Source organism: Trichoplusia ni, chromosome 2 (genome assembly GCF_003590095.1).
Source record: "Trichoplusia ni isolate ovarian cell line Hi5 chromosome 2, tn1, whole genome shotgun sequence".
NCBI lineage: Eukaryota > Metazoa > Arthropoda > Insecta > Lepidoptera > Noctuidae > Trichoplusia > Trichoplusia ni.
In genome coordinates, this window is record NC_039479.1 from 15,745,819 (window position 1) to 15,763,808 (window position 17,990).

The 17,990-nt window shown below is 32.9% G+C and overlaps 3 protein-coding genes across 4 annotated transcripts; 1 reads left to right on the forward strand and 2 right to left on the reverse strand.

Moving 5' to 3' along the window:
* Positions 1-301: 301 nt before the first annotated feature.
* Positions 302-897, reverse strand: LOC113508403 (signal recognition particle 9 kDa protein). The gene is made up of 2 exons (XM_026891421.1): positions 623-897; positions 302-473 (listed from the first exon to the last, which is right to left on the reverse strand). The coding sequence occupies exons 1-2, from the start codon at positions 761-763 to the stop codon at positions 378-380; spliced, it is 237 nt and encodes a 78-aa protein (XP_026747222.1). The 5' UTR covers positions 764-897; the 3' UTR covers positions 302-377.
* A 605-nt stretch (positions 898-1,502) lies between these two features.
* Positions 1,503-13,211, forward strand: LOC113508404 (brain tumor protein-like). Its single transcript, XM_026891422.1, has 9 exons — positions 1,503-1,764; positions 3,610-3,782; positions 3,866-4,010; positions 4,112-5,468; positions 5,539-5,819; positions 5,899-6,087; positions 6,200-6,368; positions 6,573-6,805; positions 6,905-13,211. Exons 2-9 carry the CDS (start codon positions 3,670-3,672, stop codon positions 7,007-7,009), a joined length of 2,592 nt encoding a protein of 863 aa, XP_026747223.1. The 5' UTR covers positions 1,503-1,764; positions 3,610-3,669; the 3' UTR covers positions 7,010-13,211.
* A 789-nt stretch (positions 13,212-14,000) lies between these two features.
* Positions 14,001-17,779, reverse strand: LOC113508405 (N-acetylglucosamine-6-phosphate deacetylase). 2 transcript variants are annotated; one of them, XM_026891424.1, is made up of 7 exons: positions 17,691-17,779; positions 16,738-16,999; positions 16,227-16,501; positions 15,217-15,435; positions 14,987-15,122; positions 14,432-14,608; positions 14,001-14,293 (listed from the first exon to the last, which is right to left on the reverse strand). In XM_026891424.1, exons 2-7 carry the CDS (start codon positions 16,940-16,942, stop codon positions 14,106-14,108), a joined length of 1,200 nt encoding a protein of 399 aa, XP_026747225.1. In that variant the 5' UTR covers positions 16,943-16,999; positions 17,691-17,779; the 3' UTR covers positions 14,001-14,105. The 2 variants fall into 2 exon arrangements, with proteins under 2 accessions (XP_026747225.1, XP_026747224.1); XM_026891423.1 differs by lacking the exon at positions 17,691-17,779 and having other exon boundaries at positions 16,738-17,071.
* Between the last annotated feature and the right edge of the window lie 211 nt (positions 17,780-17,990).

The following is a 17,990-nucleotide window of genomic DNA, read 5'->3' on the forward strand; positions in this document are numbered from 1 at the left end:
ACTTACCAAAGCAAGGTTGAACAAGCCAGTTTTCAGCAGCACATCTTGACAATATTTGGTACCTATGTTAAATAGGTAATTGCCATTTTGACATACAAAACCTAAGCTAAGCCTGACATAATTCAACCTTTATTTCAAACAGCCATAAAAGGCTATATTATCGGAGTGATACTAAAAAACAAGTGAGCAACATTGAACCGAACACTTTTTTGTATTGTAACTTTGAAAATTTGTTTTTAGTGAGCTTTTATGAGTAATATTTATTGTGTGAGATTACTTTTGTCAAATAACCAAATACATAAACAGTGAAAAGAGCATTTTATTTATATTAAGTTTATTATAATATATTAAGCTTATAAAATAAGTCTAATAAGCTATCAGTTGTCATTTGATGCCATATGCCTTATTAGATTTGATATAAATTTATCTATTTTCCTCACATCTTGTTGCACTTCAGTTTTGTATTGAAGACACTGTAAAGTAAAAGAAAATCATGATGTTGTAAACAAATTTTCATTAAGTTGGTTAAGTTTGGTGAAGTGAAAATACCTGTAAAATAAAACAAAAATCTAAAAGGCCTTTATGTGTGTTATTTCATGTGTGACTACTATAAATACATTACCTTCTTGTTGTCTGTAATTTTAACGACAAAAACACCTTTCGAATGGGAATATTTGATACTGTATCGAGTGTTCAGGGGATCCCTTATGTATAACATCTCTGCGGACTTTTCAAACTCTTCCCAATTCGGTATGAAAGTCATCGTAATAATTTATTACAAAAATTGTTATTTAAAAGACTAATACAGTTTACTTCTTATTATGAAAACAGAATCGAGGATCAGGATCTTACAGAAGTTTTTAGATGTTGTGATTTGTCAATTTGTCGTATATAAATGTCACCGTAACGTCATGTCATGTCCACATGGAATTAGAGATGTACTTATTCATTTTGCCGACGGTTTATCGGTTTTTTCTAAAGAGACTTACAAAGTACTAACTCGCATTTGTCTAGAGGAGCTACAAATATAATAATTTATTAGAATTGTTTCATTTCCTATCCCAACGTTACCAAAAACCAGTTTGAATCCCAAAGGTTCAAATTTTTAAGCCACTCTTGAAAGAAAGTAGGAGGAGGACTGGTGAGAAAACAGTCAATTATTGGTTATTCTTGATGGGTCATATGGTTTCACAAGTTGCAAAAAATTACGTTTGCTGGGACAGATAATTGAATGAAATTGTTTAATGGTTATTTTATAATAAAACACTCTGTTAAAAACACGTAACGTACCGGAAAAATATATTTGATTAAACATGCATTTCACCTTTTATTAAGTAGAAGCCGTGATATTTAATTTCAACTGTTAGTTGTTTTGTCCATCCAATCCAATATGAACATAGTCTAATGCGAACGTGAATTATATTTTACTCGTTTTCAGTAATAACATTATTTTATTGGATACCGATCGTCGATTAAGTACAATAATACAATTTGCGTTGGTAACACTAAAGGCCACAGACAGCGCAACCAACTACGCAGAAAATCAATACACCGTGATGTATTCGCCTTTTTAAAATGAGAACGTGACAAAACATTAATTTAATTCATCGAAGAAACCACTTTTATTTAAAAAAAATATCTGTTGAGACTTGATGCTCATTTTTTATTTATTTACAAAGTGATGAGTATTCTCATAGTTACGGCGTGGTAGAACTTTCTGCGCGTAGATTATCAGCTTTTCCTTCAAATTATAAACTGTTAAAGGTTAGTAAATCATTTTTAAGTATTAAAAATCATTAAAAATAATTATCATATTAAGATTTTTGGCCATATTTGGGTATAAACGTGTTGATACCGATTATCGACCTTCGCCATTGTCTGCATGGTGCATTGCGTTTATTGTGCGATAGGTATGTACATAGGTACTATAATATGAAGCCATTTTGACGATAATATTTTAGCAATTTGCGGGTTTAGTGTAGTCCTAATTCTAAAACGGTGCCTTTATAATTTTAATTCGAATAACACTGTTCGCTCTTTCCTGGGGTACTTGAATCAAATATTAATACCTTCGCATAATTTTTTTGCCGATTGTCATTTTTATGTATTAATCGTTGTATACCCTGGGCGGCAAATAATTTATTTCGATATAATTTATTAATTTTCATTCGGTGGATGTCATTAGTACATCAAGATGTAAGAATATTTCAGTCCTTTGTCATTTCATAGTAATGCGGTATAGAGAGCGTTTCACTTATTTTTAGGTTCAAAAATTTTCATGTGCTGATATTATACGGGTTTATACGTGATTTTAAGTAAATTAAACAATTCTCGATTCATAATGAGAATGCAGTAATACCTGCATCATTTTTAGTACTTACCTATTTTATGCAGAGGGATTTTTCTTGTCATGCATAACTATCATCTCATTTTAGTTATAAAAATCTTTTTGTGTCTATTAGTCTAATATATTAAAATAAGACATGGTCTCTAGAATCACACATGATTCTTCTTAGAGTGGGCACTTAGCAACTTTCATATTTGTTTTATACCTAATTCTATATAACATGGATTGTCTTCAAGCACATTACTGTAATAATATTTTTTGAAACTGAATTTTATTGTGTGGATTTTTTCCAAATAACAAATTATATTATGTTTTTCGGCTTGTGTGTATAAATGGTAAGGCATTCTATAATTTAACATAATCATATCATTCATCACATATTTATGAACTATATATTGTAAGGAATTCAGGACAGTTTAGCTGTTGCTAAGCAGTGTGTCAAAGGTAGATCAAAGACAAAGATGTTATGTAATGGTTGAGGCTACAAAGGTTTTTAACAAAAAATGCTATTTCCCTGTCCAATTATGAGTCTATGATGATTTTAATAATAAAAATCTCATAATTTCAATGTAATTCTTTAACATAACTATAAAATGAATTAAACAATTGGTAAACATTAATGTAATGGTTTCCAAACAGCGCTACAAAACTTTATAAATGTTATAAAATAAATGTTTAATATTTAAGTTAACTCATAATCAGCCTGACCTGACAGATTAATTAAACAATATTAAATGTTTTTCTCTTATTTTATTACACTGCATATCACACATCAGCAGGTTTCATTTGCAGAATGTCTTTTCTAGCCATTTATATAAATTATCCTGTTCATCAAAAATATTGTGCTATATGAATCAGTGTCAAAAAATCTTCTTGAATGTGCTGTGAAATAATCATCAATGTGACCCTTAAATGTCACAATTATTTATTTCTTAATTTTGTGTATTGGTTCATGTTGTCATGTTCAGAGGATTAGGAACACTGAAACTGTGTACTTTACTTTAGTACATATTCATTAAGAACTTGGAAGGATTTAATGATTTAAAGCTTCACAATTTAGACTGAAACTACCAAGCAACTCAAAGCACATGTTGATTTTCCATCATTATCAGTCCTTAGATAATATCAAAATATTTTGTCTTAATTTAACATATTTAAATAAATAAAAAGCCTCAAATACATGACATGAATGCAATAAAACTAACTCTTAGAAAGTAAAAGCTTCCAAAACACATGGTAATGTAATGTGTGTCTTGTTTCAGATTCTTGTTGAGTAAGGTCAAGGATATATTCATTATACACCAACATAATTGTAAGTTAAAATGGAAGAAATGAATGGGGATCTTTATGGGGGTGGGTTAGTTAGTCTGGGAGATGAAGGTTCTCTGGAGTCTTCTGACAATGGAAAGCAAGAGCAAAATTGTAAAATTTGCGAGTGAGTTCAATTTTGTTGACTCTGATGTCTTATTAATTTATTTGGAAAAAGACAAACAAATAACTTTTTTTACTGTGTTTCAGCAATAAGCTGTGTAGTCCTCGTGTACTGTCTTGCCTTCATGTATTTTGTGAAGCTTGCATTGACAAGTTGATGGTTAATGAAGCTGGAGATTCATTAAAGTTTGATTTGGCTGTAGAGTGCCCAATATGCAAACAAGAAACCAAGGTATGAGTAAAGTTCAATTGATTGCAATTCCATTGAATTAATATTAAAAAATGTTTAAATATCAAATTGTATTGACAATTTTTTTTATTTATTGCCTCTAGATACCTGGAGGTGGGGCTGCATCTCTCCCATCGGATTATGTGCTTACCAACATTCTGGATGTTTCTGCCATGGATCAGTCTGTTGTTTGCACTTGCTGCAAGAGTAAGGAACCTGCCGTTGCCAGGTGCACTGATTGTTCTCATTTCCTATGTTCCAACTGCAATTCTGCTCACGAATTTATGCGTTGCTTCGAAAATCACAGAGTAGTGCCATTTGATGCTCTAAGGTCTTCTAAGGAGAAGTCTGCTGTGCATAAACCAATTTTTTGCGCTCGACATGCTGGAGAAAGTCTTAAGTTTTATTGCTGTGAATGCGAAGTCGGTGCATGCACTGAATGTCTCACTGTCGATCATAAAGTTGGCGAACATCGCTGCGAGAGAATTGTCGACGTCGAGCCTAATCTTCGAGCTGAATTGAGGAATTTCATTGTGGAAGCTAATGCTCGCGCTGCAACAGCGGGTAGTGCTTCCGCAAGGCTTGATGATGCACTCGGAGATTTGCAACGTCAACGAGATGAAGCCGAAGGAGTCATTAACGAGGCTTTTCTGGCTTATAAAGCTGCACTTGAAAGATGCCGTGAAAAAGCTCTTGAAGAACTCGAGCGTTTGCATAAGGAGCGTGAGCTTAAAGTAATGGATCTTTTCGATCGTGTCGATAAAACTGTTCAGCGAATTGACTGTGCTTGTAAATTTGCGGCGAGACTACTGCGCCGCGGAGATGGTACAGAAATCGTTATGTTGAAAAAGACCGTCGCCTCCCAGTTTGCCCGTTTGTTGGAGGGTGCACCTGAGTTTGATGTTGATTATTCATTGGAATTCGTTACTAAGATGGATAAGTTTGAATCCATTTCTGAAGAAACTTTTGGATCATTCCGCACCGAAGCCACTCGAGCTGAGGAAAGAAAACGCGCCAGTGAGTCTTCTGCTATTGTATCAGTCACGTCAAACTCTCATTCGCCCGCAGTGTCTGTTACTAACGCTCCCGTTTTTGATGATTACCCAATGGGTGGCGTACGCCGCGTTACTGGAGTCACTGGGGTGGGAGGCATGGTTGGTGTGCCAGTTGGCGGCGTTCCTGCTATTGGAGTACCTGGTGCCGGAGTGGGCGTTACTAATGCTATTACTGGTGGCGTTAATATCAGTAGCGTCCAAGGAGTAGGTGGTGTTCCAGCTTTACCATCAATGGTTGAATACAACTTGCAGCAATTAGCCAGCATTGCTGAAAAGGAAGTGCCGCCACCTCCTCATGCATCTCCTGCCCCATCTTTCACGCTCGCCGAATTGCTAGCCGGTGATCTTAATTCGCCTCAGGCCTACAATAACTTGCAGGCCCTTGCTAAATTAGGGTTGAATACGGGTAAGTCCTAAACTTTTGATAATAATTTAACCTATTGGAAAATTTGTTTATATATAGTGTCCTTTTTCAGAAGTGAATGGATTTGGAGGTGTAGGTGGTGTCGGAGGAATAGGCGGCGTGGGTCCTCGAGGTGTATCTCCAGGTAGACCTCTACTAACTGCCGCTGAAGAGGCGGCTCTCGTGCCTCCTCCTGCACCACTAGTGCGTGCTACTAAAGCCACACCCATGCATATAAGATTCAAGTTTGGTCAACTTGGAAGTGGCAAGGGGCAGTTTAATTCTCCTCACGGATTCTGTCTTGGAAACGACGAAGATATCATTGTGGCCGACACCAACAATCATCGCATCACGGTATGGGTAGACTATATTGCACATGCGATATATTAGATTGTTGAATTGCTTTTTAATTTTAATATCGTGTTTTTTTCAGGTGTTCGATAAGTCTGGAACTTACAAGTTCAATTTCGGCATTGCTGGAAAGGAAGAAGGTCAACTGTGGTATCCCAGAAAGGTGGCCGTTGTTAGGGCCACCGGAAAATTTGTAGTCTGTGATCGTGGCAACGAAAGATCACGCATGCAAATCTTTACTAAAAACGGACATTTCTTAAAGAAAATTGCAGTTAGTATTAATTCCATTTGAACATTTTCTATGCGTTAGAATCTTATAAAAAAAGTCCCTTTGTTAAAATTCCTTGGTTGTTATTATGATGAATGTCTCATCTTCTTTTTAGGTGCGATTCATCGATATCGTTGCTGGATTGGCCGTAACTGCTGAAGGCCTGATTGTTGCAGTGGATAGCGTGACACCTACTGTATTTATATTGTCTGAAGAGGGTGACCTCATGAGCTGGTTTGATTGCAGCGAGTGTATGAGGGAGCCATCTGACATTGCTATTAGTGGTAAGTTTTAGGAAATTCAGCAGGCTGGTAAATGGTGCGTGATGAATTGCAATGTATTGCCACGCACCGGCCAAACGCGGGTGAACGTTCACGATTGTTCAGGTTTAGTTGTAAGAGTCTGACACTAACTTCTTCCTCCCCCTCCATACCAAAAAAAAAACAGATAATCCGTCATATTTACGTAAAATGTTTATTACTTTTTAGGCAAGGAGTTCTACGTCTGCGATTTCAAAGGGCATTGCGTTGTAGTGTTTGATGATGAAGGACGCTTCTTACGTCGTATTGGATGCGAGAATGTTACTAATTTCCCTAATGGCATTGACGTTTCCGATGCTGGTGACGTCCTCATCGGCGATTCTCACGGCAATAAATTCCATGTTGCTGTTTTCTCTCGTGACGGTGTACTTGTCACCGAATTTGAGTGCCCATATGTCAAGGTTAGTTGTTTTTGAACAATAATTTTAAGGATGTGTACATTTTTTAAAGTAATTTTTTTAACAAGAGGCTATTCAATTTTGTATTAAATTTTCTTATAGGTGTCACGCTGCTGCGGATTGAAAATTACATCTGAAGGATATATTGTCACTCTGGCTAAGAATAATCATCATGTTCTAGTCCTCAACACCCTTTATATTGTCTGAGGAGTAACTCGATGGCTGTAAGTCTGCATACTACAAGATCTCACATTTATTCCCTATATTTTATATTAATTGCTGTTTTTACAAAGCTTAACATTTTTTGCTAAACCAGTATTTGACTACTTATTTTGTTATGTTGTGTTAAATTTCATGTTAGTCTGATATTTTAACACTCTATCCATATGCAGTGACATATAGTGATCCTAATTTTAGTATGCTTCGTCATTTTTTTTTTGTTTTTATGGCATTCTAGATTTAGAGACACACTATATCTTTATTCACTGCTATGGATAGATTTAAGTCATTATCATTTCCAAAGTACTGAATACTTGCGTATTATTTGGATTTTGTTCATCTGTCATTATTATTTTATAATTGCATTTAGTCTAGTAATGGAAATCCAAAGGTTAGTATATAATTTTCAAGTTCTATTTTTTTCGTTTTAGTCCGATTGTATACAAAAATTTGTTATATTTGGTCATGGAGGATCAAAAAGTTTCGGATTTATTTTTTATGTAGCAGTATCCTGATTAAGAAACTGGTTTGGCTCTTAATACGGCCCTTATAAGCTCATAGATAAGTCATTGTAGACTTTAATTAAACATAGGTGACAAGTTTTAGATATATCCGGAACTTCTTACATTCTGCCAAGGAAAACCCATAACCAAATTTAACTGAATAATTCCCATCGACAGGACTTATATTTTGTTACTAAATTTAGCAGCTGGTATGGTTCCTAGTTCGAGTGAAGTTTAAACATGTCAATTAGGGGACTGCGTGGGAGTGTCGCCTCAGATACAAAAATAAGTTAATTTGTTCGAATGTTAGCCCAATATACGTACGTTTTGTTTTTTATATTATTGATTTTCTTGGATCAGTAATTTGCTTGAGAAGAACAAATATGAACGCACAATTGAGTTTATTATGAAAAGTAAAATTTTTAGTCTTTCATGACCAAAGGAGGCGACACCATAATAACGTGCCATCTAGTTTAGGTTAATCTCGTATACAATATTATATATTGTCCGTTAAAATATATTTACCATTTACAGATTTCTTGTGTCTATACAAAATGTTTTTCGTGTACTCTTGTTTTAAGAGCCTATTACATGTTTAAAAGAATTTTCATGAGTAGGCATTACAGTATACATTGTTAAGAATTGGTTTATTGTAAGTAAATACCTTAATAATGAAACATTGTAATGCATGCTGTATATTAGAAAACCGCTATAAAACAACTTGCAATAATTTTGTACAACATATGTAATTTGGATAGTTAAAAATTAATGTAGAATGTTAGTTTATATGGCATTTTCTTGTATGTAGCGAGCCTCTTATATAATTCTAATGCAAGCTTTAATTATTTCATTAGAGCACTTGTGTTGATAAAATAGTCACCCATAAACGAATTTATTTGTAGTATTGCATTATGGAAAAGCAACTAATTGTTTACTTGTTATGTACACGAATTTGCCACAATAAAATGCCCTATATGTTCAGTGAGAAAACAGTTCGCCAAATTATATATTTTTATAACTATCCATATTTATATTCAAAATTGAGAATTCATAGTTTTTAGATAGTAGGTACAAATGCGGTTTATTAAAGCGATACCATATTTAGATATAATCACAATATACATCATATTACTATCTCTTGTTAGGTTTCCTAAAATTAGCATTTAGGAAAGTGGGATTCTTCGTCATATGAAATTCCCATTATATGGTATCAAAAATGTAATGCAGAAGTAATGGTCAGATACAATGTTACCTTTAACCGATATTGTCGAATTCCAGGGATCCATGGTCTTCCAGATAATAATTAGGCTCTTTGAACGAATTATATTACACGGAATATTTATAAATACATTAATTGTACTATGAATAACTTTTAAATAGTCATATTATGCAACATTTGTTGTTCCTAGTGATGGTACATACAGTATTAAAATACGAAGTTAATTCAATGTGCTACATTATTCAAAATATAATTAAATTGCCGGAATTTTGATACATTGTCTTGTACATGACCATTATTATGTTTTACACAAAAAGCACTTCGGAAATAGTACTTAACCAGACCACCTAAAATTAAGTGTGATATTTTACCGATATTGTTATGTCAGTTTTAATGCTCTCTAATGTTTTTGGTTTCATTTGTTTACAATTTAAAATATTTTATCCTCAATTTTCAAAAAAAAAACAAAAAAGCGCATTTCATAAAAAAAAAACACCCTCATGTTACTAAATTGTAATTTAACGTTTAAATATTAATTAGTTGATAGTCAGGCACTCTCTTCATATTGCTGAGCCATATAATTTAAACTGAATAATAAAATCATAACTGAAGAGTAACATGTATAAATATGTGTACTTAATTAGAAATAGGTATTTATTTTATGTATTTGTTGTGTATTGGAACAGTTTTACAATATTCGATACGCAAAATTAGATGTGATATGAGCAATAATAGAGAGACATAATGAACCAACATTTTAAGACTTACATGACTCAATATTTTGAAAGACACTAGCAAAGATTGCGATGTGGGGCAATGGGGCAACGTCGGTCTTTGAAAGCCAGTGATAAGTTGAATTTTGACGTTTGAGTCTGAATCCTCTATTGATTAGTGAGTAACTTTTGGGTTTATTTTTCATATTGTTTTTAAGTTATTTGTTTCAGGATTTTTGTCCCAATAGTATTAGGGAATTTTATTTTCTTTATTTTAACTAGTTTAAAATGAGTCTACATACCCCTCGCGGATGAGCAGGTGTGATTAATACTCTGATTTTGTCGTTTTATTGTTTTAATTATATGTTCCGGGCCTATATTATATAAATAGTATTTTTGGCCAGTGTGTTTAGGCCTTTAGATTTACGAATTTTTACTGCCAAATTATTTTCTTACGATATTTGTGCATGCACATAGTAATTATTTTATTGTATAATATTTGTAAAAATAGTTATTAGTTGTTGCCAATTTTTTGTTTTATTAATATTCAGGGTTTTAATATTATAATGTTCAATTTTAATTCGTTGTCATTGATCAAAATTATTGTGTGTTAGTGAAGTAAAATTAACCGAAATAGAACTTATTATTGCCCCAAAGGGAGCGTTTGACGCTATTAATAATATTGCTTTAGGGTTGCATAAAATTATTAAAAGGTGGTGTGATAAGTTTTGGATAATTTTACAAATTATACTATTTTATGTGTGAATTCCAATATAAAAAATTTAAGTCGAATATTGAATTATAATATTTAAATATTAATTTTCCAACGATAAACATTGATTTTATTTTCAAAAGTATTACCTTGTCAATATCAACACCGTTTAAACTTTATTTTTGGGTGATATCGACACTTTCCTCTTTTCTTGCCATGTATTTTATGTAGGGATCAGCGTAGAAATGTTTAGTAGGTACTAGTATTTTTCAATTGATATACACACATACAGTATCACAAGTTTGCCTATATGGTGGTGTTGTTTAGAGATGTTTATTAGTGGTTGGCGCGGGCCGCGGCGGTTATTCGTCGCGTCTGCTTGGCTGTATAATTTGCCGTAGCGAGTAAGCACTATGTCATGGATGAATGGCAGTCAAATGGTATCTATTGTCCATTGACATTACTTGATAATAATTGTATCATTAGAGTACATTACAGTAGCCTTTCTCGGGAATCTTAAAAGTTACCTATATACACTTTAAAGCAATTTTTGGTAAAGATATTTCTCTTGAATCTATATTCCCTTATGTATCCAGCAATAAATTAATTCAGTAGTTGTGTAGTATCATTTTATGTGGCACCGAGTTTGGCAATATTTCTTGATTTTCAGTGAAGCAATTATGTGATTCCCCACGTGTTGTTAATTGAAAGAACGCTTGCGAACTCGGTGCCAAGTAATGTGATAGAAGTAGGGTTCGCAGCGCACAAGGTGAGCTCTAATGTTACCCTCCCTATTGGAGGTGGGCGTATTGCCTATTAGTGGCACCAAACACAGCTCGATGGTTTCGGTGGAGTGTTGTGGCGTTACAACTCACAATTCAATTTTGTTCAACTTTGAACCGTGGGTGGGATTAAGATAATTTCTATTATACCTGATTATTTACTTTAAAAATGATTCCAATATGTACTTGAAAGACGGCATGCTCAAACGATAATATAATTTAATTTAAACCTTCACCCACTTACCTAACCAATATAATCTCCACTGTTCTAAAACAACATAAATAATAATAAGGTTGTGAGCTCTATTCCCGTTGGAATTTTAAGCCACATGTGTGCTTGTGCAATAAATATCACAGTTTGGATCTAGGCTTTTAAATTATTATAGATTATATACATTGTTGAGCTGATTATAAAAAATTTAATATATTATTATACCTTTTAATATTGTTAAAGAATTCTAATTGCATTCCACATCTTAGAGTGAACGAATTTGAGATGACCGTTTTCAGTCTACATTATACAAATTATTTTTTTTTTACAATTGTAGGATTATTAGCAGTTGCCAATGTTTTCCTTTAGTCAGTAAAAGTACAAATATTTTAATATACAATCTTGGTATTTACGTATTGTAGTGATCTTATTTTTTGATTCTATAACTATAAGCATAATTTTTTTCTCTTAAGCGGCCATTCAGATATTTCTTCATCTCACAAATTATTCAGTAAACAACAAAACATATCATACCTAATCAATTTAGTTTACATAGAAATTGTCTGCAACTCCCGTGATTTAATTCTCCACATTGGTTTAGATGTTGTTAAAATGGCTATTACTTTTGTTTTCAAGGTAGATTTAAGTATATTCTAAGTTAACTGTCTTATGTTCTTGTCATTTTATGTTGAAACGAGAAATTTATTGTAATTGTGTGAAAGGTGCAAGTTCCAAATGCATATTTTAATTTTGATCCAAAGATTTCATTTATTCCTTATAATTTTTAATTTAATTATTTAATTCTCATTTTGCGGAAATGACATTTTGTGGAGTATGCATTGGTATTTGATACTAGGAGTAACATGAATTATTCTGTAGAGTTGGTGCAGCCGAGCAAACCTCTACTAATATTCTCTTAAGAATATATTGCTCAATAATTTAATTCTGTTAAAGTATTTTAAACCTAGTTGTAGTCCACCGTGTGTTTAGTATGGATGTGGACTTCAAACGAAATTATATCTAACAGACAATACCCTCCGTAAACATTTGAAAATTAAATGTTGAAGTTTTATTAGATGTAGTTGTTTGCCTTCACAGCGGCTTGCCGCAGAGTGCAAGCTGCAAGGGGTGCCAGCAGCATCAACACATGGGAATGCCACTGGCTCTGAAACCATTATAATATACTGCTCTTTTTGCAATAGCACAACACACATAAAGCTTTGTCCGCATAGGTCCAGTTTTATTCAACATATCTTTCTCATAAAATATGTTACATAAATATAAAGGTATGGCAGTTTATATAATGTCTTCAGTATAACCTTGTGTGATGGTGTTGACTGTTGTTGTACTATTTAGCCCCACAGTCAACGAAAATTGTTATGTAATCCATACAGGAGTCTCTGCTGCATTGTGCCTAGATCTTAGACGTTAATGGTATCAAGGTAGAGTTAATCTCAAATATTTTGGCTCTTTGAATATTCCATGATATTATTTTTGTTTTTCATGAAAATGTATTTACATTATATACATACATACACCTAGAAATATTGTATACAATATGAATATACATTGCGTGGTTTGTAACTTGATGTTTAATTATTTTATTGTAAAATTAAGATGCCCAACTGGTTCTCTCTGTCCACTCATAAGAAGATGTGGAGGAATTGAGTGTATTTGATTATTAAACTTATATTATATTCAATGTTACTGATGAATACATAGTTCGATGTTCGTGGACAGAAGTAGAATTTATTTGTTTAAACTGGTTGCACATCTTACTTTGACCAAATTTGTTTGCTGCTGAAGTGACTTGATAATTTGGATTTCTGCCATTTTGCACTCTTACTTTAATTTTATTTAATGGCGAGTGCAAATTGTCACGTGACGTTGGCGGTTTTATTAATAATTATAAGTTTATTAACGTGAACTGTGGCCAGGATAACAACAGCAGAGCAGTGTAATTCAGAGCCTGCCTAAAATATATTTTTGTCATGATTTTATTTAGGTATATACATGTTATTATTCACATATTACAGTTTTCTCAATATTAGCTTGTATTTTAATTAAGAAATAATCATATTTAACATTGCCAGGTGATCAGCAACCTGCACTTTAATATTTTTGGAAACTATTGAACTTAAATTGTACTGACTTTATAAATATATTTACTTCAATAAAGATTTTCCATGCCACTAAAAAGAGTTTATCTAAATTGTTCATGCCCGTGTGATAAATTATTTTAGGCTTAAATTATTAAAAATATAAATGAAGCAGCAAGTTTTGGGTCCAAAACAAAGAGCAATCAGGAATTGTCCTTAATTGAAGATATTTTTAACTTTAATAACACGTAACTACTCTCCCGGAAAGAAATTCTACTACTTATGCACATATAGCCATGACTACCGTAAAATCTGTTGGAATGCTGAAATTCACTTACATCAACCCTATAAATAGGACATCTTATCAAGACCTATCGGTTCGCTTTTTGGGCTAATGGAGAAATGTTTAACGTTAAAAACAACAAAGTTAAAAACGTCGCAGTTTTAATATCCAAATTTAACAGGTACGAAACGAGAAAATTTTGCTAATTCCAATATTTTTGTCGCATGACAATCATCAGTACTTATAGACTTTCAGCTTCATGCAAGTAGGTCTTTACATCTTCAGATTTTGCTTTTATAAAAGTAAAAAAATAATAACTGTAAAATATTATTTAGATATCTGTGGCGGACTAAACAGTATTGTTTTTCTTGTGTTCATAATATTATACTTCAGTCTATCTAAAACATAATACTCAGATCTGCATGCGACACTAAGTTAGTCAATAACTGGCAACAAGGACAAGGTAAAAATGTTTTATTATAAAAGATGAAAATAATAACTTTAAAATAAAAACTTCATTTTATACATATACTGGTCAGACCCTATACTAATATCACATTAATTACTTTTTATCACATTCAAATACACATTCACCAGCGATCCAAGTGGATGTAATCTTGATATTTTCAGGATTAAGAATAACAAAGTCCGCATCAAATCCAAAGTCGAGTTTTCCTTTTCTATTGTCAATTCCCAAAGCCTTTGCTGGATGAAGCGATGCGGCTTCTAATGCATATTCCATTGAGCAATCTGAAAAGAAAAAAAAAATAATCTAAACAACCAGCACATCTCCATTTTCAGAAATAAGATACGATTATTCATTTGCATCAGAACAGGTTGAATCTTTGAGTTTTCAGATTGAACAAAAGCTGGGATCACTGATTTTACCCAATGACTGTTTCAATGTCGCAACACAAGAGTCAAGCGCGGCAGTACTTCCACAAAGAACTTTAGTGCCTGTGACGTAAGCACGGCCGTCTTCTACGGTAACAAGCTGTGGTCCTATACGATAATTTCCATCGGCGAGTCCTTGAGCCGCCACTGCATCACTTACTAGAACAAGTCCTGAAATAAATAGATAGGTAAGTACTTTTGTTTTTGAATTAACATTGAATTTTGTAGAGAATACTAATGACGAGGTGAATAGTTAGGGAAAGTATTACTATTTATTAATTATAAAAAAAATATACTATAGTAGTAAACCACTATAGTATTTTTTAAAGCGTAGTTATGGTTTGACTGAGAACTAGTGAGTTCTTACATGAAACTTATACATACATACTGTATATGTTTACTTTTTTATTATATATTATCTAAACCTTGGCGATGAAGCTATGCGCTGCTGGTGCAAACCGGCATGTAAGTCACGTTCAATAATTAACGAGTATAGAGTATTAATTAATAAAGTTATCATTGTAAACAAAAAGGTTATAAGATTGATACCTTCAGGGTTTGTTCTGCTCGCGATGCGTAGAGCAGCTGGGTGGGTATGGATACCATCTGATATGATGCCGTAAAACACTTGCTTTTCTGTTGTCGAAGCAAGTAATCCAACTAGCCCGGGATCGCGGTGGTGGAACTATGTAATTTTTATATAGAAAAAGGTTTTAAGTTTAGGATCTTAAGGGAATTTACGTTTTAATTAAAATGAAAGCACTAAAACTATTACTTACTGGTAGCATAGCATTGAATAAGTGTGTTATTAAATTCGCACCACACTCCACTCCCTTCTCGGCTTGAGCTAAACTAGCAGTGGAATGTCCGAGTGCTACTTTAATGCCAAGGTCTGTCAATTCTTTTATAGCTGCAGTAGCACCTGGTAGCTCTGGTGCAAGAGTTACTATAACGACGTCATCTAACGATCCATAAACTTCTTCAACTGTTTTTAAACCCTGAAAAATGTAGACAAACATATAATTAAGGTCTCAAGATTTTAATAAATCAAGCATTCTAATTAGACAAAAATGATAATAAAATAAAATATGCAGCACCATAGCTGAACCATTCTGATACCATTACTATATCCACAAACAAAGGTTTAACACCTATTTTTTTTTCTTTTTTGACTCGAGCAGAGCAACCTAGAACAAGTCTATTTATTTGTTTTATGTACATAATTGATACTTGAATTCAGACTGTTCGCGTTGTATAATTTAATTACAAGTGTATGGTAGATCTCAATAAATAAACCAAGTTATAGTAAACACATAACATGTTTGATAAAAGTTCAGTAACATGTTAATGGTTCAATATCTGTGTAATATTTATTCTCAACTTAAGTAGGTTACTGATAAATATTAATATTGCAAATATAAACACATTGTTTGCATGATGTTGTTATGAAATTACTTTTTTTTTAATTACTTTAAAAAGTAACTTTATTAATCTTATTAGGAAACTGAGAATGATGTACAGTATGTAGGTTGAGGGCCAAGTAGGTCACTAGGTACCAAATGTGGTCAGTGACCACAACAAAAGTAATTTGTTATTTAGAACTTAAATTATGGGTTCAGATTATTAGGTCATTCATGTGATAAGATTTTGTTCAACTGATTTTTATGAAATACCATAAGACTACATTGTTTTTATAATAAGTACGGAATAAGTTCTCTGGCTCCCCACTCCTGTTTCTGGGACTTGTATTGACAGTCTATTGCTTGCCTTTAGAAGAGGTTCAACAAACCTTATCAGGTGTTCTGATGTACTCTTCCATATGAGCACCTTTTTTAGCTAAATTTATAAATGGTCCTTCTAAATGCACTCCAAGCACGGTGGCTCCATGTTTACCACCCTGAGTCTTGTTAATTAAAGGCAGTATTTTACGATATTTCTCCACATCAGAGGTTACCATTGTTGGGCAAAATGAGGTCACACCATGAGCTAGCAGCTCCTTTGCTACCTTTCTCACACCTTCTTTGACATTTTCTGAATCATATGAAAAATCTACACCCCATCCACCTAAAAGGTGTAAAGTTATAGTTGAATTATAATACTTAATAGTCTAATGAGAATCTTAATAGAATTATGAAATAGGAATATTGTCCTTGTTGCAGATAAAACATTTTCTTTCAAGTGATTAATAATATTTAAGAAGGGATTTAGTTTAGATAAATTTACGTTAGGACTAGGATTAATAAATCTGACAACATATGCAATTTAATAAACTTAAAGTTATTATGAAAATAAGGACTTACCATTAATTTGTATGTCAATGAACCCTGGGGCAATCAAAAGTCCTTCGCAGTTTACAGTTAAATCGGCTTGAAGTTGCTCTACATAAAATACTTGTTCAGGATTTTCAATTTTGCCATCTCTTATCCACAAGTCTTCTTTAATAATTTTGCTATCACGAAGTATATAACAATTGTGAAATCTCGTTATGCCAGATTTGGGTTTCATTATGATTAAAAAAATATGTTTTTGGCAAACAAAGTGTCCACCAGGGCCGGTAACTTACTATGAGAGAGACAAACAAATCGACAATAAATAAACGTTTTAATTGGCGAAACAAATATACCAAAGCGTGAAGGAGGAAAAGAGATAGACAATCAGTACGGTCATCTTATGTGTCAATGTCATTTGGTGTCGGTTGACGTTTTCGACTTTCCTTTACACGCTGTTCGTTTATCAGTTTAGGGCGATTGATTGAGGACATTGAAATCTTGTAGCGTTGTACCTTGTTTATCTATTAAAAGGATGAACACACATTTTTTTTTAACATCAAAGGTATTTTTTAATAAGATAAAAGCGTTGGATGTCAGGTTTCAATTTTTGAGTACATTTTGTTTGTTCGTAATGAAGGTATAATAACTACTGGATTGATGTTTTACTTCTGAAGCACATTCTTTGGAAAAGACAGGCATCATTAAACTATCATCAATAGGGCAGAGAATGCAGAGATTAGCAGAGCAGCAATGAAAAATGTTACAAAACAAGGTTGAGATTATGCGTGTAAGGTTAAACGATTATGCAGTTAAGTACAAATCTTCAACACGGTTTATTTAAAAAAAAATTAAAAAAGGTTAGCTTAAACATTTTTAAAGTTGTCTCTATAATGAATAATAAAAAAACCGTTTAATGAGCTAATTTTCGATGTGTTTTTTTTTCATAAAATTTTGTAAAAAGCATTATCAAAATAAATACGTACATTCAGCATTTAATTAAGAACAAAGTTCCTTAACACCATTTAATTTCGGGGTTGGTATTCACCTAAAGTGCAATTTTATAGGATTTTGCGAAATAAATAACGGAACTGGGGCCCTGGTGCCGTCATTGTAGCTGTACGTAGTCTCCATTTGTTCCGTTGCTTCAAAAAAGGTTATACAATTTGGTTTGGCTCTGTGTAAAGGAAAAAGTTTCGAAAGTAAACACGACTAAAAGCTATTTTAGCACATTAATAAAGATTAGATACCAAATCACAGATTCGACTGAAACATATGAGTCTTTT

Excerpts from the sequence above, each read along its gene's own strand:
- LOC113508403 (XM_026891421.1), bottom strand. The coding sequence starts at position 763 with ATGACTTTCATACCGAATTGGGAAGAGTTTGAAAAGTCCGCAGAGATG. Across the intron at positions 474-622 it reads AAATTACAGACAACAAGAAG|TGTCTTCAATACAAAACTGA; the intron begins GTAATGTATTTA and ends TTTACTTTACAG.
- LOC113508404 (XM_026891422.1), top strand. The coding sequence starts at position 3,670 with ATGGAAGAAATGAATGGGGATCTTTATGGGGGTGGGTTAGTTAGTCTG. Across the intron at positions 4,011-4,111 it reads TATGCAAACAAGAAACCAAG|ATACCTGGAGGTGGGGCTGC; the intron begins GTATGAGTAAAG and ends TATTGCCTCTAG. Across the intron at positions 6,088-6,199 it reads ATTTCTTAAAGAAAATTGCA|GTGCGATTCATCGATATCGT; the intron begins GTTAGTATTAAT and ends TCTTCTTTTTAG.
- LOC113508405 (XM_026891424.1), bottom strand. The coding sequence starts at position 16,942 with ATGAAACCCAAATCTGGCATAACGAGATTTCACAATTGTTATATACTT. Across the intron at positions 16,502-16,737 it reads CATTGACATACAAATTAATG|GTGGATGGGGTGTAGATTTT; the intron begins GTAAGTCCTTAT and ends TACACCTTTTAG. Across the intron at positions 15,123-15,216 it reads TATTCAATGCTATGCTACCA|TTCCACCACCGCGATCCCGG; the intron begins GTAAGTAATAGT and ends AAAATTACATAG.